Source organism: Pseudochaenichthys georgianus, chromosome 19, assembly GCF_902827115.2.
Source record: "Pseudochaenichthys georgianus chromosome 19, fPseGeo1.2, whole genome shotgun sequence".
Taxonomy (NCBI): domain Eukaryota; kingdom Metazoa; phylum Chordata; class Actinopteri; order Perciformes; family Channichthyidae; genus Pseudochaenichthys; species Pseudochaenichthys georgianus.
In genome coordinates, this window is record NC_047521.1 from 19,661,386 (window position 1) to 19,687,197 (window position 25,812).

A 25,812-nucleotide genomic window follows, 5' to 3' on the forward strand; every position below is an offset into this window, starting at 1 on the left:
AATAAAAAAAATGTAATTTATTATTGTTATGAGTTTTGACTATGGCATGTCTCCATGCTTTAATGTTCAAAAAGTTCCTTATTTTCCTCATGCTGCATGTGCTTCAGCATCTCTTTTCACCCTCTGTCTGAAACCATAGCCCAGTCTGCTCCGATTGGTTTGCTGACCGGCTCTGTTATGATTGGTCCACCGCTTAGAGATGTCCCGCCCCTTAGCCTATAACGTAGAATGTGTTGGAGCGCTAGCCAATAGAAGCGCAGTTGTTACGTAGTGATGTCACTAGTGAAGCAAACAAAGGAGTCCAATGGAGGCGTTTCCGGCAGGGGGGAGTGTGTGGGAGAGAAACTGCCTCTGGAGGGAACTTTGGGATCTTAGCCTTTCCGCAAAAGCTTCACTGATCCGCCTGGAGGTTCCAGCTTGGACCAAACCTCAAAGCAAGAAACAATCATTTTTAATTCACCCAGATTTCCTCTGCTTTAAAGATACTACCAGCTTTTGTTTGGCTTTATTGTCCCTGAGATTAGCTGAGAATTCCCCGAAGCTGTACCATCTCAAGAAATATTCTTTGGAAAATGTACTGCCAGTCCTTTTTTCCCTGCTATAGTGTCTTTGCAATCCATGCACTGACACCAGGTTTTCTCTGTGGAGCAAAGTTTCCACCCTCCTCTCTCAGGAAGAATGTGAGTCAGGAGCTCGCTGTGTCTTTAACGGCCTCCTCTCTTTTTGTACAGCCATGTTAAGTCTCTCTGATGTTTGCAGTAACTTTATGTGGATTCCTGAAGGTTTACAGTGGCAACAAGTTGTCCTAACACAAAGGTCCTGAACAAATACCGTACATTTTTTTTTTAGCAGTTTCAGGTGGAAATCTCTGTGTGGATAACTAAGAGTTCAAAGAAAGATAGGAGAAGATAAACTAGTCTAGGGGTAGTTCAAAGAAAGCTCACCACTGTCGAAACATTGGCCAAATATAAGTCCCTAAATGTTCTCTAAACAGAGCTTGCATGCACATTGTTCGGGGTCTCGGTCAATGAGGTGACCACTTTATCCCTCTGTCTGTTTAAGCTTCACTTTGAGGGTTACACACGTAGAGACATCTTCTGCATTTAAAACCCCCTTATACCTTTTCCATGCAAATCCGCTGTTTATGAGAAGCATGTAGACTGCATTCCTGACCTGTCCTCCTGTGTGGTGACGTACAGGTCAGCTTTTGCCTCCGGCGCAGATTTCAGTCTGGCCATTGTCTTGGAATGAATCAGCGAGTTCATGTATTTGTGCTAATCTGTCTGACATGTATTCTTTTCCCATAACAAGCCTCCCTTAGATAACGACATGAGTTGGTTGTGAGTAAAGGCCCTGACACACCTACCCGATTTTGGGAGTCAGAGGCCGTCAGAGGCAGTCGGGCATTCGCGGCGCCCTACTCAGGTTGGTGTGTCCCGCACCGGGAGGTCAGAGAAAGTCGGGAAACTAAATCACTCTGATTGGCTGTTCAGCTTAGCGAGTCTGTGCATGAGAAGCGAAGCGGAAGTGAGGGACCAAAACAAACAATTAAGAAAGCACACACAGACGGTTAATCTTTTTCATTTTCATCTCACCCGGACGCAAGAGTTTATTTTTTATGTTTACATGTTTTCGATCGACGAGAGAGAGTGAAAATGGAACCCAGACGCTATTTGTTGTTTGTTTATATCACGCAGCCTGTTCTTCTTCTCTCGGTCTATAGTCTGTCTTCCGGTTGTTGCCTATTTTGAATGACGAATACACTGCCTGCTGGTAAGGACAGTTATTGGCACTCGTCAACTGAAGTCTTTGCGGTGTGTTCGTAGGCGGGCAGCGCAGGCGACGTAGCGGACGTAAAAGTCGGGACGCCTTCGGTACGCGTTCTTTGGTCTCAGGTTGGTGTGTAGCGGCCTTAACAGTGACATAATTAGGGCTGAACGATTAATCGATTTTAAATCGAAATCGCGATCTGAAATGATGCGATTATCAAATCGCAAAGCCTGCAGTCTTTTAAAAATGTTTTTACTTTTTTGTTTTGTTCTTCTTGTGTGTCAGTCATCCACACCAATCAGCAGTGCTGTGCTCCACATGTACCAGCCATTAACCAATCAGAAGTGGCCCATGGTAGAAGGTGATAGACAGATTGATCCAATCAGCTGCCAAGTATTTTTGAAAGTGCCTGCCTTTTCCAAATGGCTTCCAATGGAGCTTTAGATGGTTTGGTGAAACAACGCATCTGAGTCAGGTTAGTGATGCTCCATCACATGTTTTACATCTATTACAGGGTGAATCTTAAACTGAAGCTTGACTTTAAAGCAACCCAACGGAAGTTTCATGTAAGTTTAGTTCTTTCACTCGTAGCTCGGGCTGCGGGGGTGCTAGAGACGGGAGCATGTTGATGCGACCTTCCTAGTCGGAGATATGGCCGCATTTTACAATAAACTTAAATTCGGTCGCTTAAAAACAAAATATCGCAAATCGAATCGCAATCACAATATTTGTCAGAAAAATCGCAATTAGATTTTTTTTTTTTTTAAATCTTGTAGCCCTAGACATATTAGTGACATTTCAGATGCTACAGTTCAATCGGGTGAAGAAAAAGAGTCCAAATACCATCCATCAACAAATTGTAAGGGATAATAGTTTAATTGTCCAACTACCGGTACTCCAATAGGAAATGCAAATCAGACCAAACAAACATAAGCATTGACAGTTCATGTGTATGACTGCACTACAGTTTATAAAATGATACTGTTAGATACAATTAAGTTTAAACATCCATTAAATTAAACACATTTGGAATAGCGTTGCACCATATTTGATGTTGAACATTGCAATAATGATGTTGCAACAAATACAACGATATTAAACTGACATAAGGTCTGCCTTTCTGATACTGATACAAAGTTACAAACTGCTTGTTCAATAGAAAACTGACATTTACATTTTAATGTTCTTTACTCAATTAGTCTGAAAACTGCGGGTCTAGTCTTTTACAGTGTGAGTGACGATGGCGAATAAATGTTAAAAACTAATTTTGAACCTTAAGTCAGATACTAAACTGACTGGCTGTTGGTTGTGTCAGAAAATATCTACAGGGTTCATTGAATAAAATAAAAAGAGCAAATATTCTCACACATTTGTAATTGTCTTTGGAATGTCTTGGCTTTTGCAACTTCTGCAATTGTGGTATGTTGCATTTGTCAGTCGGCCTAGCACTGCTATTATGCAAAGTAACCGCTTATAATTGCTGAAGGGCTTCACAAAGATGTAAATATTTTAAAAGCGGGCCATCATAGAGTACTTAGGCTTTGGAAAGGAAATGATGACACTAAATCCGATACTGTTTTGAGTGCAGAGGGGATGTCTGGCTGATGAACCCACTCAAAGTGTTCTCACTGCCCTTACCCTTGCAAGAGTTTTGAACATTTGGCAGCCGTATGAGTAACATTTCCTGATTTTAAATGAGTGTTTATGAAGAAGGATACGGGGCACAGCAAGGAAGTGACACTCTTGACCTTTGTTGAGACCGATCTTCCTCTCATCGTAAGTAACAACTCCCAAAGGGCCACAAAAGGTCAGAGAACGCTCCGGCGATTGGAACCAGAGGACGGTTTGTTTACATGCCCTGAGGAGCAGAAATAGTATTGCCCACATGAATTGGCAGGTAGTACCGGTATAACTACATACTCTGCAAGAAATGCGCACTGTTGTTAGAGAAACAAAAGAAATGCATTTCCTTTGTAGTCTTTCTTACACTCCCTCAACAAACCCCTAATTTATGATAAATGTAACTTTCTCACCTCCTTTATTCTGAGCCCCCTATCAAGGTTTAAACGTCTCTCTCCACTTGTTTGTATTTCTAATGTGATAACCATAAATACGTGAAGACACCTCGGGGTGTTTTTTGCAGTGTAAAACGCCTACCAGAACAAATATTCCCCGGCGAGTTCACATTAGCTAATAAAATTGATGATTGTTCATGGATGGCTTCAGCCCCCGTTGTTGCTTAAAATAACAGCCGCAGCTTCCAAACAAAGCAGCCTCGATGTTCTGGGTCTCCACGGACAAGCTTTAGCGTACTCTAACCACTCCTTGTATAGGTAGTGACCTTGGTGAATTATGTAAGTGTGTGCACAGTCCTGAAATCAACATCCAAACTCTTTGCCTTCATAAGGCAATTTAGACTTTGGAGTGACATTCAGTTTTAACCCTAAAACAAGTCAAGTAAGATTTCTGCTTTAGGTTTTGGATGAGGAAAGTTGATTTAAACAGTTCAGGAAGTGTCATAGTTAACTGCTGCCTTAATTGTAGATATATATTTTTGGCGTTTTTACCATGAATTTACAACCAAAACAAACCTTATTTTGAAAATGTTTAGCCTGACAACCCAACAAAGAGTAGAAGTGTTTTGCAACTCCAGGAACAACCTTTTTTCTTGTTTGGCTGCAGAGCGCTTGAAGACTTGAAGCTTCAAGGTTTAAAGGATACACCACTGCCAATACACGATGTATGATATTCATTTGGTTTTCATATTATCCAGTAAATTCCTTTTTAAAATGCTTTAGAGCTGATCCTGGCTTTTTTTTCTAGAATGTTACTCTCCGGCTCAGTTTAGTTGGCTATGGTTACTTGTCGTGGGACTAGCTGCAATCCAAGTGCTGATTTGTTAATTTAACAAACAGATGTTGAATTTATATCTCCATAGTGTTGGAAATCTCCTGGCTTTATAACAGGGAGCAGACGGCATGTAATGGTCCAGCAGAGTTACACTTTATGGGTAGACTACATGTAAACCCACACAAGGGAGCCCCTGTTTAGCTCACCACTGTTGTGTTAGGTGGCGGGGGGACAGCAGAGGTCAAGGTGAAGAAAGACACACAGCAACACATATTCCCCGACATATACACTTATTTCCTGTGTAATCTTTCAAAGCCATATTTTCTTAAGGGGACCAGGTTCTGGTTGGACTTTATAACCCAGCAGGTGGTCCGGGGTCAGGAGGGTACACTGGAGATTGGTTCAAGCTTGTCATCATTACAGGAAAGGCTCTTGGAGTCAGCTCATTTATTTCACCTTATAACCAGACTCGCCTTTCTATTCCCTGTTGCCCTGACACATTCTTCACTTTCCCTCTTTCTTCACTCATTGCTGAGATTGTTCAGACATCAGTCATTTATATGACCTTCCCCCCTTCCCCCAGAACCCATAGGATAAATGCTTAAAAGATACCAAGGGGCTAATTGAACCCCCTGTCCATCTCTAGTATAAATACACTTTCTTTATTCACTTTTTAACAGTTTTGTTCTCCTTAGACAGAAGCATTGTAAGCGCACTTGTGAACATGTGTGCTTGCTGGTGTAGAGTATCTAATACTATGCACACGTACATTTTATCACTCTTGTCAGCTGGCAATGAATTTATGAACGTGCCGTTTTGAAACCTCTGCGTATCCACATGTGTGGTTTTCGGCTGTGTGAATAAATCATGGGGGGAAAATGAGCTCACTCAACTCATGATCTTTTTTTTACCTACATTTTATCCAAAGTTGTTAAATCGTACACGTTGTTATTGGGCTAGATGTGGAGAGGGGTAGATGTTAAAGGGATTATCTTATTCAGAGAAGCTGAAGCCTGCCCCAGCATGCATTAGCTGAGAGGCGTGCGGATAGATCTCAAGACTTTCACAGGGCTAACACATGCAGATATACAAACACATTCACACTTCGGCTTGGATTCAGCTTGTCTCCTGCGCTGTGTTTGTAGTAAATACAGAATCATTACGAGGTGGGAGAATGTTCAAGAGGTGATTGGCCCTGGCACAAAGCTTCTACTTAGTAAGGAATCAAATGGGATGAAGATATTCTTTGATGTGTGAGCTTTACTTGCACTCCTCCCTCTTTCCAAGTGAGTCCATGTAATAGAGGTTATATGAGAGTCTCACTGTGGTGGTCCGCTGTGTTTGAGGCGAGCTGGCTGACATCATCCCCACAGGGGGGGGGGGGGGGGAGATTGGGGGGTGATAGCCGGGGCAGGGCTAGCTTGAGAAGTATATGCCCAACCACATCTAGTTGTACACAGTGTGTAAAGAGATGTACACCCCTGCCTGTCGTCTGAAATTCTACTCAAACATGACACACTAACAATGTCTTCCTTTCTTGTTTGCAGCACTGACATGATTTTAATGGAGTGAGACACTGCTGTCAGAGGGGATCTACAAGAAAGCTGGTCTACAAATCTGGGGTAGGACAATTGAGGAAGCAACTTGGAATCTTCTCACCTGCATTTGACCCCTTAAACTGCATTGAACTCCAACGATGGATGGACTAGACACCTTGCAGAACTCGGCCCTAGAGACTAAGGCTGAGCGCATCGCTCGGTACAAGGCAGAGAGGAGGAGGGAGCTCGCCGAGCGCTATGGCAACGCGGACGAATTCACCTCCAAATATGTCCGTCGGGACCGTAAAATCGGAGACGCATCCGAAACGGGGTCATCCGAAAACAAGGAGAAGGAAAAGTGTGAGGATAACGGATCAGAGCAAACATACACCCGGAGAGGTGTGAGGAGTAAAGCAGCAGAACCGGAGCATACTGAGGATGAGCCAGTCAAAGAGAAAGAGGTCACCACTCGCCTCAAGACGGACACGGTTTCATCCTCTAAAGCAGAAGCTGTCCCCTCCGTGAAGACGTCCTCCCGCTTGAGGTCAGTTTATTCACATTGTCATAGACAAAACACCTATGTTTATACTGTAGTTCAGCCACAGTGTTATTCTTTTTGTGACATACACTTAGCCATAAGACACAAATCTGTTCAGTGCCAAGGCTCACGTCTCAGGAGTTTAATTTATAAAATGATGATATGACAAAAGAGGTGATTACCGTACTTTTCGGACTATAAAGCGCACCTGCATATAAGCCGCAGCAGCTAAATTGTCCGTCTGTCTTGCTCTCGTTCTGTCTCTCTGTTCTCGGTACACTTTTACTTTGGCGCGCGACCTGTCTCACTCTTTTCCGGCCTCCAGCTTTTCCTGCTGGAGCCCGCCGCTTAAAGGTGGCGGGCGCGGACCGGTCATAGAGCCCATAGCGTTAAAGGTGGTTAATTGTACCTGTAAAATCCATAGATTTAGGAGGTTCCCTAGTGGCCGTTAGCTGTACAAAAAAAATGGGGGAAAAAAGTCGCGGCTTATAGTCCGAAAAGTACGGTAGATGTGATTATCCATGTCCCTATCAATGGTTTATCCAGAATCTAGAAATGTTTTCTATCCACCATTTCTTTCCCCCTTTTAGCAGCTAATCATCATTTGCAATGTTATTCTCTGATAGGCTATAGTATTACTTTTTTTTGTATATACATAATTGTTTTCTCTTTTTAGTGAAGTTTTTTTACATAAACCCAAAGTTGTTTTTTACCTCACTTACTGTACACATGTAAATTATTATTTTTCTGACATTTCCTCAATAAATGGTGGAAATGAAACGGATGATATGCTTGTATGCATCTCAAGTAAAGTACAGGTCTTTATTATATATTCTTTAAATTGGAACATAATGTTCAGGTCCCTAGAAATAGCATAGTTTAATTAACTAAATTAGCTCTTCTACTTCATCCCCTGATTTAGACTTTTGCACTATTCGTAGTAAAGGGACTATTAGATTACTGTCAGAGAGCTTGCTGGCTCCTAATGAGTTAGGAGGAGGCAACCAGTCGGCACATTGGGAGAACACTTAGTTCTCTTGTTTGAAGTAAACACGGCCGCCAACATTTCCAAAATTGGCCATGAGTGAAAACCAGCGGACTGCCCCATTTATTTTGCCCTTGTTTTGCTGTGACGTCGTGCAAGCTGCTTCTTCTGGTTCACTTAGCAGTCAGGATCTCACATGTTTAACGTGTGTGTGGGTAACAACCCGGTACTGTCACGGTGACCTCAAAGAGTTTTTCTCATTAAGTACCAAGAATGTTCTTCTTCTGAATGTTGCACATAGATGCACCAAAACATGTTCAGTCGTGGGTTTTTGGGATGTTTGAGCTGTGATCAAGCCGAGGACTCTGATGCGTGAAAACAGCCAGACTTGTCTGTTCTTGAAAAACAGCCTGAGGGAACGAGATCATGTCAGAAAGTGGGGCTTAAAGGGGGGGGGGTGGTGGTTATTAGGCTCTGCTAGATCGTCATGCCCTGCGTCTAATGAAGCACGATGTCTAGATGGATGTAAGCAAAGATTTGATAGATATGTTCGGCCAATTATATGAAAGGATTGGGAAAGGCTTTTCTTGTGTTGTAATAGATTTCTAAAGAAAGTATGTGCAGCACGACATGTGTTAGCAAATCTTCCCTTATCAGGAGTTCTACTTCATTCATCATTGTTTTTATGTTCTTTATCTCCCAAAATCTTATTTCCAAACATTTTTTAACAAAACATTTTTTTTTATAAATTCTTTGTATTTACAAAGGGCTTTCAAATGTACTCAAAAACACTCATATACGGGTTAACATTTATAAAAATAATAAAAACAACTCTATCAATTACACAAAAGCTGCACTGAAACGGTTAGTTTTGATTTATGATTTAATGCAGAATTAAGTATTGAATTTATACAAATCTTTCCAAACATAATAATTATGCCTCATTGTGGATATGGAGCAATCTTTAATTTGTGTCGTTTTTTTGTTGGTTTGTGCCCATAATGCAATGGGGGAAGGAACTGGTTTGAGCCACAACACTAAGAATATTTCGCAAACTACAGAGTGAAGTCACACACAAAGTTATGCACTACATGTTTTAATAACAGAGAACAGGATAGTGGGTTGACGTGTTGACACGTTTGTCCGTCGCGTTAGCTTCTAATCTTGTCGGTTTTGTTATGACGTTCGCTGCGTGCCTCGGTCCAGCAGTGCAGTCTCGTGTTTGACACCCTCGTGCAACACAGAGTTAAACAATGAGGCCAAACACTCGAACATCAACGGTTTATTTACACGTTATGTTTCACCTTCAATAAGGAGAGAAGTGGAGTTCTCTGTTTTTTTTATTTGGCATCCTTATATATACATCTGAAGAGTATATTAATACAATATATTTCACATTCCTGGTAGACTTGCATGTGCTTTAAGATTAGAGGCTCACAAGTATTTAAGAGCACAAAGGAAACTGGATCTCAGCTGCTCTAGAGATAACGAGAGCTGTCGACAAGTGCATCAGCCGTAGACAGGCATCCTTCCCTGTGAGGTTACAGTTGAAGGGTGACATTCCAAAACACTGCGTCTTCATATTGCAATTAACTGTTGCCTAAAATTCACACTTTATACCTTCATATTTTATTTAAGAAAATACATATTATGTCACTACAAAACGTATACCCTAAATGTTAAAGTAAAGTTAAAAAGCTGTTTTCTGGTTTGAATCGCTTTTGATATAATCCAAAAGCGAGATGCTCGGGTTAGGAAGACCTTACATGAATGCATGTTTGTGATACAAAAAATGCAGCTGATTCTTAGAACAAATTTCCATCTATAGTGTGAAGGATTTGTTTTTCTATTTCTGAGTTCAACGCTCGGTGGGTCATTTCGCATGTATCCTAATCACCAGCTACTGGCATGTTGAGGTTAGCCAAACACCAAACGGGACTACATGGGATTGGGATAATTATGGCTTCATGGCTGAAGCGTGATACCGCTGTTCTACCTGCCACAAGAAGAACTGAGCTTCCTTGCAGTTAAGCGCACAAATTAGACACATTTAAAAGGAAATCTTCTAACTATACCACAGTCTTGATTATATCCCTTTGCTGCCTCTCTCACCTGTGGATGACAGGATGTACTACTAGAACATAACAAGGACGTTTACTCTTTTTAATTAATGACTCGCCCGCCTTGATTTCAATGTATGTTTAACTTTTCCCTCTACAACTTCCCTCCCTATTCTGTCTGTGGCTCTTCTGGTCCGCTCTTCTTCTTTGGTTAGTTTGTATGGCAGCATAGGGCCAACTTCTGCAGCCCGCCCCCCTAAAGCCTCAATGTGGGTGGGATTGATTAAGTGTCTCTGAGCCATGTGGTTGCACAGCAGTGTGTTAAAGCTGGATTTTTAAAACTAGGTGGCACCAGTCAGCCTGAGACTCGCCATGGTCCACACTCAGACTGTATTTAGAAGCCGAGCCTTAAATGGGGAAAGTTGTGTAAACTAGAGATGATCCGATCACGTGATCGGGGATCGGATCCGATCACGTGATCGGGGATCGGATCCGATCACGTGATCGGGGATCCGATCACGTGATCGGGGATCGGAGCCGATCACGTGATTTTCAAAAGATCGGAATCGGGAGAAAAAAATCGGGGATTTTCTTTTTTTTTTTATAAAATATTTGTATTTTATTTAATGTTACAAAACAAAAATGACCATGTTCACGTCTTAAAGTCATCCTGAGGCCTTAGTTTTGGTTTAAAATTACACAACATCATGTATGTGTTGCTTATTTTGGGCTTGTTTTCAGACCTGATTTCTTATTTCTCTGAAATCTGGCAACAGAGTGGGCGCAGTGTCTACTAGTAGCAGTAAGCTAACGAGAGGCTACGTTCAGCTGGTGACTCAGGAGTCGGGACGGAGAGAATGTCAGGAGTTTGGAAGTATTATGAAATTGAAAGCGAAGGCAGTGTAACAGCCAGATGCAATGTTTGCAAGGCGGAGGTTCCGCGTGGTGGAAAGAACAGAGCTACGTTCAACACGACCAATCTAATACGCTACCTGAGAAACAAACACCAACAACAACACAGCGAGTACACAGCGGCCACTCAGGTAACGGCACTGAAACAACCGACACTTTCAGAGACTTTTAAAAGGAAAGAGAAACTGCCCCAGAACAGTGAAAAGGCCAACAAAATAACAGCCAAGATAGCTGAATTCATCGCGTTGGATGACCAGCCGTTATCTGTTACCTTTTTGTTCTCTTAATGCATTGCATACAGATCGGATCGGGAAAAATCGGTATCGGCAGATTGTCAAAATCAAATGATCGGAATCGGATCGGGAGCAAAAAAAGGTGATCGGGACATCCCTAGTGTAAACATTTGAAACGTTGTGTTTATTTTGCACAGCCACAGATTGCTGAATATTTCATTACTTTAATCATTGCTCTTCAATTTGTAATCTTCCTTCCCAATTTCCATTCCAACCATATTCACACGCCACAAATACCTTGGGGTGGCAATTTGAGATTTCCCACTGTATATCGTAAAGCTGTACTGAGGCGTGCCAGCCAAAAAACTGACAAAATGTTCCGAGGTATCCAAACCCCAAGCCCAAAATGACTCTTAATAATATGCTGCTCTAAAAATGACTTTTCAACACAGTTTTGGGATTTCAATATAACACCAGTCCAGGAAAAGTCAGACGATACTGAGTCAGATGCAGTACTAAATGACATTGTTTATTCCCTACATCAGCGGTTCCCAACCTGTGTCTGCGAAGGCATTTTTGTTTTTGTACAGGCTAAAGACACAAACATGGACATAACAATAACATATAGGAGATGACATTCCCATCTCAGACAAAAACAAAACAAAAACAGAAGAAATAAAGATACAGTCAGTAGGATCACTTCAACATTTCACAAACACAAATAGGTTGACAACCAAAAACCACCAAAACACAACATGGCCAGCATATTTATTGTTCCTTTAATCCCACTCTTCGTTAGAGCCAATTATTTCCCATTTCATGGCGTGTTGAGCCACCCTTTGATTTTTTGTGGCAATCATTTTTTCCAAAATAAATTGTATTTTTAATCTACTCTTCAAACACCTTAAAGGTGGTGTAGGTATTAGGTAAGTTTGAGAAACCGGCTCGAGATACACTTTTTGTTATATTCCATGGAATGCTCTTAACATCCCGATAACAATGAATATCTCAAGTGCTTTGACAAAAAATCCATAAAAAAATTTCATCTGTGGAAGCCGTGGCGCTGTAAAAAGCACGACCAATCATCTGAGCCGGCCTGGCTAAAGTAACTGGATGGCCTACCTGCCTGTCAGCCTTCCATCTGTGCACAAACTTATCTCGTGCCCTCATTGGTCATGTGCGCGTTCGTGTGTGTTGGAGGAGGGGCTCCGTAAGGAAGTGGCAGATTTTCTACGGCTGTGTATTTTCAAATTCTAGCGCACTCAAGCTGGTTTGTCCAAAATTACCTACCCCACCTTTAGATTAAGATTACTCCTTGATTGACTTTTAAAAATATGTATTTTAGCCTGAAGAATAGTTGTATTTATTAACTGTGTGTGGTCTACATCTCAAAGCCCAAATAAAATATTAAAGGGTGTAAATGTAAATTCAATATTTGCCGCAAATCATTTGCAAAACATTAGGATTTGTGTTTAAACTAGGGATGTGAATTTGTAAGCAAATGTATATTCGACCCCCAAATAAAGGTTAACCGATTAACCGAAATGTACATATCCTATAAAAAAATTAAAAAATGACATGTTCAAATAAGTATAGAAACCAAGTCGAATTTGTCAAATGTATTGAACTGGTGATCACAGTTTGAACAGTTGACAGCTATAGGCCTACAGCTTTCATGCTTAAAACATAACTTGGTTTTTAAATTAAAGAGAGATCATACACGAACGGGTTAGGGTAACGTAACCCTATTACCACAGAGATCAACAACCTATAACAGGGCCTATGCACAGAATGCAGCTATTCAATACTCATTCTTGTTTAAGAATATGAGCATGTCTACATGCTTAGCGGTGAGGCGGGTGCGGAGGCGATTCACAATCAGGCCAGCTGTAGAGAAGACCCTCTCAGCTGGAATTTGGGCATAAGATGAGGTTTGAGTCTGAGTGATCTGCGTGTAGGGAGGGGCAGCAGCCATGTCATTGGCTAGAACGAGCTAGATCTGATGGATTTGGACATAAACGCGAGTGAAGTATAACCGGACGCGAGAGAGATCAGCACCTGCAGCTCTGCCCGCTGTGGGGGACCGGTGAGCGGAGCAACACACACCTTTAGACCTAACACATTTAGCTATTGCACTGTCATATACATTGAATTATTCCATTTGACAATATGTAATCAACTTAGGCACCCCTCCCAAAAAAATAATAATTCATAACTCATATTCCTGAATAATTTAGAATATTCGATTATTCGTTCCGATCCTTAGTGGAAACATTTTCATTATTAAGATTTATTTTAACCTCTTTTCCTTTCTCTTTCTTGATCCTGCTTAGCAATGGCCATTACATTACATGTTGCTTGTTAGACGCTTTTATCCAAAGCGACTTACATACTCAGTACTGTGGGCAATCCCCACAGGAGCAATTTGGGGTGAAGTGTCTTGCCCAGGGACACAACGACATGCTGACTGCAGTGGGGTTTGAACCTGTGGCCCCCTGATCCCAACACCTACGGACAACCCACTACGCCACACGCCTCCGTTTACAGTCCTTGACAGCGGTCTGTTCTACTGTATTTACAACGTGTCACATGTTCTGAATTGACCAACCATAACTTTATTTAGCCTCCGTATTGTTTATGGTTGAATGTGGGCTGCGATTTGATTCTTTAGTGGGCCCTGAGTTGAAAAAGGTTGGGAACCGCTGCCCTATAATATAACTGCACAGTCAACAATAAATGGGCCACTATACACTATACTCTACACTATAGCACAGACAGGAAGTTAACACTAATGGGCACATGGGAACAGACTTGGACAGTAACAGAAAACCTCGATCAGTGCTGTCTTCATGTTAAATTACGTTGCTGCCGCCGCGTCGGGATCCTGGTCACCATGTTGGGGATCTTTTGTCATTATTGACCACCTCTGCAATTATCCCTTACTTAATTTATAAGCAGCATCTGTTGTTACCGCTTTTGGTTCGCCTCCCTGTTTCTCAGTGAATCAATACCACACTAATGGATGTCAGTAGTTCCTCATAGGATGCTGATTGATCCAGACACAAATGCATTACTTAAAGCCTGAGAAGGGGAACCTTTGTGTCGTCTGGTGAGTGCAGGACTTTGCCAGAACCCATCTGCAGCGCGAGGTACATTTATACCCATCTCACAACGTGATTGGTTGAGTGTGTAGGAGAGAAAGCAGGGTTTGAACTTCTCTATCCAGCTCCTTTTTCTTAACATTCTCTACACATGGATCCATCTGTATTCAGCCAACATTGACCCGTTAAAACTGGACCTACAGACTGGCTTGGGGCCAGCTCCCCTTCCTCAATAACCTCTGACCCCTCCCAGATGTCCACTACGACTCTCTATTGTATTAAAAGCGGTCCTCTCCCCTCCTCCCGTTACACCATCGCTGCTTCCCCACAGGCAGCTGCTGTCCCCATCCATATTTAACAGCCATTACTTAGAGATGAATGGCCATCTTCAGAGGCTACACACACAGGCGGCGCGGTTATATCATTGCGAACATGGGACTGTAACAGCAGCATGAATACATGTTAGATCAAACACCGTGGCTTATTGCAGCGCTGTTGACAGTTTGGTTTATACTACAACTTTCTCACGTAAGTAAGACTTAATATCCTCATTATTCGATCTAGTTTGCAAACCTCAATTGCAACAGACGCATCATTTCTGTGTCAACACTTCAGTGTGTTGGAGTGACCTCATTTGTCCCCCTCTCTCTCCCCTAGGCTGCTGGAAACCGATGGCACAGAGGAGCCAAAGGGTAAGACCAACTCTCCACTTGCACTGCTCTCGGATCCTCTTTCCATCCACACACCGCTTTCTCCCCTCACTCATTACAGTTCTCTCTAATACTCAGCTAATTGCTAATGTCAGATCACCTCCCTGGTTTATTGATGTTGGCTTCCTAATACTCTGAAGGGAACCCGATCTACTGAGGTCTCTGCATTGTTCCCTTAACTGTTTAATTTAAAGTGAATGCTCGGCCTCAAGCGATGGTTTTCTCTTTTACAAAATAATGGAGATAATGCTTGGCACGTGTCTTTCGTGAACATGACTCGGTATGTGTGCACTTTCATCTGTGCAAATATTGATCATATTATGTATGTACACTGGAAGCTTTTTCTTTGAAGACAAATAGCATTATGAACCTTTTTTTAATCCTGCTAGTACAGAAAGGAGAACATGGCTGTCCACGCACGGTTCACTTTTCCCACTCGCATGCAGCCACCTGAGCCCACTGCCTTCCGTCGCCTGTCTGTCTGACTCAGTGGCCCGTCTCTATGCGTTTCTCTGCTCATGTATTTGATGTGGCGGTCTCGCTTTGTGTGTGCGTGTGTGAATGCTTGACTGCACAAGAGACAGAAAGGAGGTGATGGTAAGGTCCCTGCTTATTTCAGGAGATGTAAAGCAGTGTTATGTAAACATACCTTTGTTTACCTTTCGAACTAAATTTGGAATTATGGTTGTAAAACCAGATTGTTTTACGATTTGCAAAATAAAAACAATTGATTTTAATATCATGGTATCATGGTACACAGTGCAACACAGTGCTTTACAATTAAGAAAAACACACGTTTAAAAACGACAAAGATGGAAGAGAAAGAGTTAAATTAAAATCATTATTAATCTGCACATTTTTCAATCCAATCATAGAATAGTGTGGCCTTTCACAGTGACTGTCATCGTCTAGTGTACATGTGCACAGTAAGCATTAATGGAAGATGGCGTAGTCATGAGAAGTGCATTTGACTGAAGTGCTTACTCACCGCCATATGTAGAGCTTTTTTTATCCAGCAGTAGTTTCTACCCTATTTTCAGTCAACAGAGTCTGGTGTGATGAGGAGAGGTTGTGATATCCGAACAAAAACAAGAAGTCAGAAACAAACAGTGAATTGCTGCTAATGATTAGCTTCCTGTGGTATATTGCCACTCAGATATACTCATTACATGACTGTATTTGTGTCCTAACTGAATATTTATCAGATCTATTATAGAGTAGATAGATAAAGTCTATCCAGGATTATGTTCTCAGATATTTTAAATCCAATGCCATGATACACTCAACATATTTTAATCACTTTAAACATTTTGGAAAAAATAGTACAGCGTTCTGAGGATTTCCTGTGCATCAACATATTGAGTGTGGAAGATAAGAGTTATCATTGTGAAAGAAAGACCCAAAGCGACAGAGAGAGGAACAAAGAGCAGTCAGTGTTCATCTGTAATTGAGGCGTGCGAGTGGTGTGTGAAAAGCGACAGTGTGTGAGCATTATCGGTCCATTCACAGGCTGATGAGCTTCCTGTGTGAGCGGGCAGAGGAGGCAGGGCCCTGGAGCTTGAACGCCTCTGCTGGACACTTGAGGAAATACCAACATAAACGCATCAAACTGGTTCATAGTGAAGTGGACACACTGTAGAAACCTTCAGTCAGATGTGTGTTTAAACTGCACATTAACCCATGTTCACATGAGCAGAGTAAAGATGCATTGGGACTAATTTAAGCTCACTATGACGAAAAAGGTTATTGCTTTAAATGTCACTTTTGCAGTAAGCATTATTCAGATTCCACCCTGCTCATATTGGCTTCTATTCTCTTGTGTGCAGAGCCTATAGGCATTTGTTCATGGAATTATATTACAGAGGAAAAAGGCCCCGTGTAAACAATTGCAAAAAATGGATTGCCTGAATGTTGATCTAATGACTAAATGCATAAAAGAAGATGAACAAGTAATAGTCTATAAATCAGGAAACTCTCCTTATTACGATATCCAAAATCTAAGACGGTATCGAGTCTCATATCACAATATTAATATCACTTCGATGTAATCCCCAGCCCTGATTATAACCACATGCTTCTCCTATTGTGACGATGCAAGATGTCTGCTATGAGAAATGTCTTTTGGCCGTAACAAGGTCAAAGGCCCTTACAATAAACTCTCAGCGTGACCGAGCACTTCTGATGGATGAAAACACTTATGGAACAGTCCGTAAACTTAAGTGAAGGTTTTTCCATCCCTGGAGTTTTTCTTTTTGTCTCTGTCTCTGGGTTGACCGTTTGATGGATGATGATGATGATGTGAAACAGATTGCATTGCATTCAAAAAGTATGAATGGACAGTCGGTGGGGAATCGCCAGTCTGCAATGTGCGCTGTGTGATGTCATCTGAAGTCAATCATGCCAGGTTCTGGACAGCAGGGGAGCCTGGAAACATACATCTAAAGTATTCAAAATGAAAGTATCAGGCCGCAAAAGAATCGCTTCTTGGGGGTTAAAGGGGAGGGCGTCAGAGACTTTTTGGATTTGTTTGGTCATTTGTTTTCTTTGGAGCGGGAACAATATCGCCACGTCTCATTGTCAATGTCAACTGATTTAAAGTAGATGAGTGGATTTGAGCGTGTTGACTTAAGACATTTGTGTTGGTTAGGAATACCATTCAATGTAATGCTTTCCTTGCGTGCAGAAGATAGGAACACGCACAACAATCAATCTAACAAAAATATGTATTACATAATAATATCTCATCATTAACTCTTGGCAGCGGATAGATGCCGGATGGTTTTGGTGTGTCTGAATACACTCACCCTTGGCTGAGGAATACATCGCTACATTCATTTCCTATGTCAGATCCAAAGACACCTTATTAGCCAATAAGATTTTATCCTGTCAGTTCACCCGTTTATATTTTCCAAACTGTCATCCAGAGCAAGGAACACTTTGATTGGACCTACTGAGAGTCTGGTTTATGTCTGTGTGGGGGAGTTTGTGTTAATATGTGTGTACAGGCATGCACTGACTTACCTGGCTTAAATCTCGCTTGTGTCTTTATGTGCAATTATATTCTGTTTTCCCCAAAGAATTGTGTAGGATTTAGCATGTCTGATCTTACCATATCCCACAACATTAACAGTGTATTATATGTTGGATACCAAACACACTCTGTCCTCCTTAAAACCCTTCATGTGACAAACTGACTAAACATCTGATAATTTGCTGGCAGGAGGCATTAGCAAATGTCTTCTTATTGTTGCATTCATGGTGTGTGTGTTCTTTCTAGTTGACGAGAAACCTGGGGATGCCAAGAGGACTTCCAAGACGTCTATTTTTAAGGTACTTTAAGGCTGTCTCCGTACTCCCTTTGTCCAAATGTTTCATAATCTCTTATTCATTTTGTGTGTGTGCGATTGTCTTGACGGCACACCAAATCCGAGCTTCAAAACTATTTAGAAATGCATGAGGGATGTCACGGATGCTATATCCATATTTTGTTCTGTCTAAGGTTACCATTTTTCATTCCCCTCGCTGAGTTACTCCGAGCCCTTTCCCAACACAGCTGGTGAACGCTTCAACCCCCCTGGATCTTTTGCTCCAGTAATATCATATTGAGCTGTTCCATACAGACTGAGCTGTCCTGCACCTGCATACACACCTCGCCAAAGTTATGACTTCACACACACAGTCAGAGGGAACTGGGAAGCAACGATGGGAAGAAGACGTCTAGAGGTCCAGCCAGGAACAAAAGCTTTATGATGAATCCTTTACAACGGGACATACATACACGCATGCTTAAAAATGAAGACACTGTCCGTCTTTCCCAGGCTGCTTAGGTTTCATCATATTGGATGTAAATAGCTGTTGTAACTTGGCCTTTACAGACCAGGAGGAGTGCCAAGTTTGGCCAAGTGAACCCAGATGGCAGAAAAACCTGCTGGGAAAACAATCTCCCACCAAGAGGCCATCCCACAATCACACCACTTTTTGTTTTCACTTGTATTCTTCTCTCACCGTCCTTTGTCCTGTCTCTTGTTATTCCAATGCGTCTCACATGAAAGTCATCAGCGGGGTTTTTCTTCGCTGTCTTCACTTTCATTCCTTATCAGTCATCGCTGCTCCAAATCCCCCCGCTGAGAGCGAGTGAGTCAGAGCGTCCAGCAGGAGTTAGGTTGCAGCGTGGATTGAGGCAATACATGTGTACACATGCAGGTTTGGAGAAAGATACAGCTCATTTACATTTGTTTCCTGGTTCAATTTCCTTAGTATATTAAAGCCTGTTATTCAGAAGGCGATGTTTTCACGCTGGGTGGAAAATAAGTTCCTGGGTTTGTTATTTTGTGAGAAAGCAGCATTTAATTTCCGTTTTTTTGGCTCACAGCTGGAGACCCACTTGTCTGCAGGTCCAGCCCAGGGTCTCGGTAAAGTGTGAACTGATGCAGGTCTCACACAGCTGCACACTTCAACTTCACACTATACACATGTTTTAAAAAGTCTGATATTAAACCAAAGCATGTATCTACTGCCCTTTTTGCGTATTTGTATGTCACTGTGCTGAAATAAGTATACATCTGTAAAGTATCACACGAGGAGGCTGATTTCACACTCATTCTGCTTAATGTCTGAGCTCAACTTAAAGGGGACCGATCATGCAAAACATACTTTTGTACGTCTTTTATACATGAATATGTGTCCCCGGTGTGTCAGGGAACTCACCAAGTGTCAGAAAACACAACCCTCTCTCTTTTCCTACTTACGCAAATCTCTAAAAACGGGGCTGCAACGGATCTGATACAGACTGATCCAGATTTGAAACTTCTCTGACGTCAGGAACGAGGTGCTCCGCCTATATGGCTAACTCTCCACCTATCAGGGGAATGTGGGGTTGGGCCACTGCTGGCCATTGCCGCTCGAAAGCGCTGGAGACGCTGTAGTACATATGCCAAGCCTGTAAGTGGCGCTGTAGTCTGCCACAAAAGCAGCGAAGAAGACTTCCCGCGCATGGTTGCCATGGTTGCCCTTCTGTTTATTCTCCGCTGTGGCTCTTTTTCTCCCTCCCCGAGGCAAGCGTTTGCTCCTCCTGCTGCTGTAATTCAATGCAATCCCTCCCCGTCGAGGCAAGCGCTGTAATTCTCTCCGGTAGTCCACCAGCAGATGACAAACACCCACCTCTCCGCCTCTTCCAGGGAATGAGGGAAAAAAATTTGAAAAATTAGAAAAGTGCCGGTCAAAGGTCTTCTTTGTTATTTATTGAGCTTTAAAACAAATGAATAAAGACTCCACATAATCATATAAGAATAAAACACGGAGATCTCTTTTTCTCCCCCTCTTCTGAGAGCCCAGCAGCTGATCTCAGAGCACCCTCTCCTGCAGGGGGGCGTGGTCAGCTGCAGCTCATTTGCATTGAAGCTACATCACAGAAACAGCCCTGGCAAAAACAGGGCTGGAAAGAGCAAATAGAGCGAAATGAGGCATGGCTAAAATGCAGGATCTGTTTGGTATTTTGAAAAAAACAACTATATTTATATAGGTATGGCCCTACAATATATTCTTCAAATATAGCATGATAGGTTTGAGTTGTACATCAGAGCATAATTTATGACATTTTGGAGCCAATCATAGTCTGATATGCAAATGACACAGGTGTGAGAATATGCTGGTGGACTTTTCGTTGTATTTTGAAAGTATATATATTTCTATATTCAGACATTCTGGATTTTTAAAAATAATTTTTAACATTTTATTCCTTTTTATTCTAATTGAAAGACAATATTAGACATACATGCATTATTATTTATTATTCACGGGGGTGTATTTTTTTTATTGGTCATATAATATGTCTGGAAGAGATCTTTTAGCCTTTAATGATGGGATGAAAAGAGTAAAAACAAACCCTAATGTCTCCCCTTAGGCCACTTTACTTTAATGTGGAAAATACCGTACAGGCTGCGCTCATCTCTCTATTTTTTCTGTATGTACTCGTGGTGGTAGGTTACTACTGCACTGCCTTGAGCAACTCCACTGGAGCTTTTAAAGGGTTAACTGCTCCATGGGTGGAGCTTTTACTCATTCATGCACTCCCATTATAAAGCTTTACAGCTAGTGTAGGAAGTAAGCAAAGTATTACCTAACCTTTAGACTTTTTGCCGCCCTTCTCTCTGCCTGTAGGACCAGGAGGGGATGGAGGATGGAAGCAGCCGCCAACACACCAACAACAAGAGAAAGAGTCCAATAATGAGCAGCAACGAGGAAGAGTCCTCCGCCAGGTAGGCAGGTTCAAAGTTGATTTTAATCACAGCAACTCCTGAATCAATCTGTAACTGAAAGCTGTATATCCTCTGCTGGGATGGTGTTAGTTGTGTCGGACTAGTTGCATTCACACTTTGAATAGAGTCTTCATAATTAGAGTAATAAATCTTGTGGTCTGCGGTTCATTACATTATGCCACAACACGAGCAGCTAGAACAGATTCACCGTGACACAAACACACTGAGGCCGAGCAGGCAGAGAGCAGCGGTAATTACAGCCAAATTGAAAGGATCTCTTGTGATGTGAACAGCTGCACAGATAAACCAGATAAACCTGCAGGGCTTGCCACACACTCTCTTGCACATGCATTAATACACGGGCCTCAGTGCTGCGTGGTAGCCATGGTGATGCAAACCAGGCTGAAGTTAAAAGCTGGAGCAGTGAAACTGTACCCAGCACGGTGACCACTGGAGTCTGGACTGAGCCGGAGTGTGTATGTATTGTGTCTATCTATAAAATCCCCCACATGCAGGTTGTGTGTAGATACTTTTCAGAGTTCACTCCTGTTTGTTTTTGTTCACATGAAGTTTGAACTGACCGATAAACTGCTTTCAGTTTCTACCAAAGTCAGAAGTGAGATCAGGATATTTGAACTTAATGTTTTCAGCAAAGCTTTATTTCACTGCATCAAATAAACCAAACATTTTTGTATACATAAATCAAGCTGATGACAACAACTAATGTAGACTAAATAAAATATTGCTTGAAAGCAAAAGTGAATGTGTCCAAGCATCACTGCCTTCCAAAGGTCAAAAACACTCAATTATAAGTTGAGTTCACTTTCAGTATCATTACGCTGGCCCAGAGCCTACGTTGGTTACTAAGTGTTATATCAATGACTGGTTATTGATTTTTGGAAATGCCCTTAGCGTTGGTGAAAATAAGAACGTCTGCAGAAAAAACTACTTCAACGCACTTTACTCATTGATTTAGTAACGTTCAGTTGAGGTTGTTTATTAACTACTGTGTTGGAAGTACATTAAGTATACACAAATAATTGATTATACCCCTAACTGTTAGTCATGTTTAAAACGAGATGGATTCATGACGTTTCTTAGTTTGTGGTTTAAATTCACCTTGCAGCTCTTTCCATTATGTGATGGATAGAATTACTAACAAAGAACTGCTAACAGAGCACTTATATACTAATAAAGGACTGGCTTATCTAAAGCCAGTTGAGTGGCACTTGAAATGTTTGGCTCTATGAAACCTGATTCTGTTTTCTTCAAGGTTGTGTCTTCCTGGTCGAATGTACTTATTGTAAGTCGCTTTGGATAAAAGCGTCATCTAAATGCAATGTAATGTAATGCCTGAATCACTTTTACCTCTAATGTATGAAATATGTTTTTTGTCCTCTTTCTGTCGGTTTCCACCATCTTCGCCTGTTTTCCGCTCATATTTCAGCCTTTCCGAAACGGATGGGAGCAAGGTAATGGATGAAAAAGAGGCCCCAGATGACCCGTCATGGAAGCAGCATGAAAACGCTTCCACTGAGGAAGAAAAGGTCTCATTTCTTTTTCCAGTTTATGCATTACAACATGGTTTCCATAACTCAAGAGTCTGAAATATAAGAGTCATCTCTCTGGATTGTATTGTGGGGGGAAAAAAAATCATATTTTGTGGCTCTGCATGCGGGCCAATTCCAAAATGCTTACTCACCTTTACTCTGGCTCTCCGAACCCCTGGGTCTGCTTTGGTTTACTTTTCTGTTTAGCAGACTGTAATTCATGTCACCAATGTACTGATGCAATGCGAGCAATCTCACACACACACTCACACACTCTTAAACGTGTTCTACGCTCTGGTGTTTTTCATTGAAGAGGACCACCTGGTTAGCGTTGCACTTTCACACCCAGCTGGTCTCACGATTTGCTGCGTCCTTCAGCTCCTCCTGAATCAGCGCTCCCCCGTCAACTCTGACCTGTCAGGAGGACGTCTGCTGTTGCTCCAGCTGCTGCTTTATCGCCTGAGCAACAGCAGACAGTATCACACTCAAAAGGGTGTGTTTACATGTGTCATTTCATGCTCCTCCTGGCTATTCAATCAAGTGTATTTATAAAGCGTAATTAAAAACAACAGTGGACCAGTGCTGTTCAATGACTATAGAGCAAATGCCATAGAAACAAAACCGCAAAATCACTGTCTTTTGCATTTAAAAATGACTACTTAAATTACTTTCCTGATCACATCCTTAAAGCAGTTCACATTTCATACTCGCTCAGACCACACAAAGCTTTAGTCTCACAATAAAACTTACTTGACACAACATGTGTTTTCTTTTAACGCTATTCTCTCTGACGTCCCAAACAAGTCTTGCACATTGTTTATTTCTTTTGATTTCACCCATTAACTGCTGGATGTTCACTTAATCCCGTGTTATAATCACCTTTGATGCAGCTTTCTAAAGCTTTTTTTTTTTACTTATGTGCATTTGTCTTTTCTTGGCAACACCAGTAGTTCAATAAAAGCAGCAAAATAGTTAGAAAAGGAGTATAACTTCATGCTTTGGGAAAAAGGGAGAAAGAAAAATGGTTTCCCACTGTTCATGTGGAAAATGCAAATGAGCGCTATTGGAAACTGCCCGGTCAAATAGCATTACACGCCACAATCACAGACCATAGAATACACTTAAAGTAGTAGTAGAACTTTAATGGTTATTTCCAGATTTTATAAATGTTATTGCTGGTAGAAAATAAAAGCATTCTCTCTCTTTCTCCCTCTCTTCACCAGCCTTCCAGTCTCCTCTCCGACGGATCTCTCCACCTCAGCAGGAACCGAGACGCCTCCCCCCCGCCTTCTCCTCCCTCCCCTCCCTGCCAGCCGTCCTCTCTGCAGCGCCAGGACTCTGAGCCTCGGGGCATCAAGGGAATCTTGAAGAAATGCCGCTCCACCAGCGTGGAATCGGACCACAGCGAGGGCTCGGCGGCCGATTGCACACCGGCCCGACAGAGCAGCGTCACGCTCAGCCACGCCGAAAGCGAGGAGGAGGAGGAGGAGGAGGAAGAGGAGGAGATGGAGGATGAAGAAGAAGAGGAGGAGATCGAGGAGGAGGAGATCGAGGAGGAGGAGGAGGAGATCGAGGAAGAGGTCAACGGGGAAAATGACAGAGAATATGAGTCATTTACCGAGAATATCACAGACGGAGGGTGCGTCAGCAGCGGCAGGCAGCAGGCGGGGGGGAGCTCTGAGGACATGAGAAGCCCGTCACCCCTCGAGAGCCTGGAGGCGTCCACAGTGTCCGAGGATGCTGAGGAGCCCGAGAGCAGCCTTGATGGAAGCCAGAGCGGCTCACTACAGAGGTCAATGGATGCACACAACCACAGCATGCATTCATCTGATCAGGGATAAGGCCTAGACGCGCATATGTGTGTCTGTGCAAAGAAAAGGGGGTTCAAGTGTCCCCGAGTTCATTCCATTTGAGTTATATGATCTCAAATGGTTGCCAGGAGTAGCATAACATGGGGATATCCTGGTAAAATAAAGGTAAAATTGAATCGAATGTAATTAAAGCTCCCAGAAGACAGTAAGTTTGAATGTGACAGATTCTTATATATACAGTAGTTAAAATAAATAATAACTATAAACCTTTGATTAAGTAATATACAAAAGAAAGGTCAGGGAGTAAAACAAACATACAACCTTCAACATCAAAAAAAAGTTAATGTATACAGAAGCTGCAGTGTAAAGAAAAAATCAATTGAACATGAGAAATTAAGTTTATGCAAATGTCATAATAACAACTTTTTAATAACATATTTAACACAAGACATTGTGACTTTATTCTCTGCTCAGGAAGCCATTACTCCACTATATGTTAGTGCACTGCCATATTATATTACATAACACCTTTAAGGCTTTCCAAAATGCATAGTGAATGTATTTTCAACTATGTTTTTTCATAGAGAAAAACATACGTGTCTTTGCCTTTATTTCAGACTGACGGAGGACACTGGTGAAGGAGAGAAGAAGGATAGAGGGAAGAAACCCAAAGCCTCCGACCGGATCGAGACCAAACTGTCTGATCGCTTCGGCCAGCTCCAAGATGCTGAAAACGCCTGGAAGAAAAAGGTAGGTTTTTACTTGAGCACGCCTGTTTTTTTTGTGTCATTGGGTTTAGTATTTGGTCAGTGAGCAAGTTTGGGGAGGGTGCACAGGCAGGAACTAGTAACTACTGCCACATGTCCAGGCTTCCTCTCAGCTTTGTGTGCAGGGAAAGAAGGATTTAGCTGTGGACGCATTTCTTCCTCTGCCGAATCAGCTTATTTCCCCTGAATTGCTGCCAAAAGGGTGTGAGGTTAAGAGGGCTTGGGGTTGCAGCAGATTTGGGAGTGGTGACGCCAAAGCCCAGAGATCCAGGGCTTAACTGGCCACCGAAAGAGAAAGAGAGACAAGCCCCGTCCCCTTGTGAAAATAAAATCCAACACCATGACCAAACACCTGAAACCTTACAAGCTAAAGCCCGCTTCCCTTTGTTGGTTTTTGTACTCTCCCGTCTTCTCCTGCTCTCAAGAGCTTCACAATAATACCCTCCATGAGCGAGCTGTTCTGTTCTTTATAGACTTCCCCGTCTCAGAAAATATAAACATCCAGGTGACACAGTCTTCCACAGGTCAGCGTGGAGGGTTTAATGTTTAACACATGCTAAGATAACTGGCGTGTTTTGGAAGCGGTGCATGCAGGTTTATACACGCTCTTCAGTTTTCAAGAGGAAAAACAACCCGACGCTCTCTGGTGATAACCATTTCACGGACAGAGAAAGAACTACAGCAGTGGAACAACTCTTCGAGCGCCACATGGAAATCCTTAAATTGGACA

The 25,812-nt window shown here is 42.2% G+C and overlaps 1 protein-coding gene across 2 annotated transcripts in view; it reads left to right on the forward strand.

Moving 5' to 3' along the window:
* The window catches only part of svild (supervillin d), a 53,691-nt gene that overhangs the window by 6,820 nt on the left and 21,059 nt on the right, over positions 1-25,812 (forward strand). For both annotated transcript variants that reach the window (XM_034106839.2, XM_034106840.2), the window contains exons 2-8: positions 6,168-6,702; positions 14,645-14,679; positions 17,975-18,027; positions 20,857-20,954; positions 22,402-22,501; positions 23,728-24,296; positions 24,933-25,065. In XM_034106839.2, coding sequence (XP_033962730.1) covers positions 6,317-6,702; positions 14,645-14,679; positions 17,975-18,027; positions 20,857-20,954; positions 22,402-22,501; positions 23,728-24,296; positions 24,933-25,065 — 1,374 coding nt within the window. In that variant the 5' untranslated portion in view covers positions 6,168-6,316. The remainder of the gene's footprint in view (positions 1-6,167; positions 6,703-14,644; positions 14,680-17,974; positions 18,028-20,856; positions 20,955-22,401; positions 22,502-23,727; positions 24,297-24,932; positions 25,066-25,812) is intronic.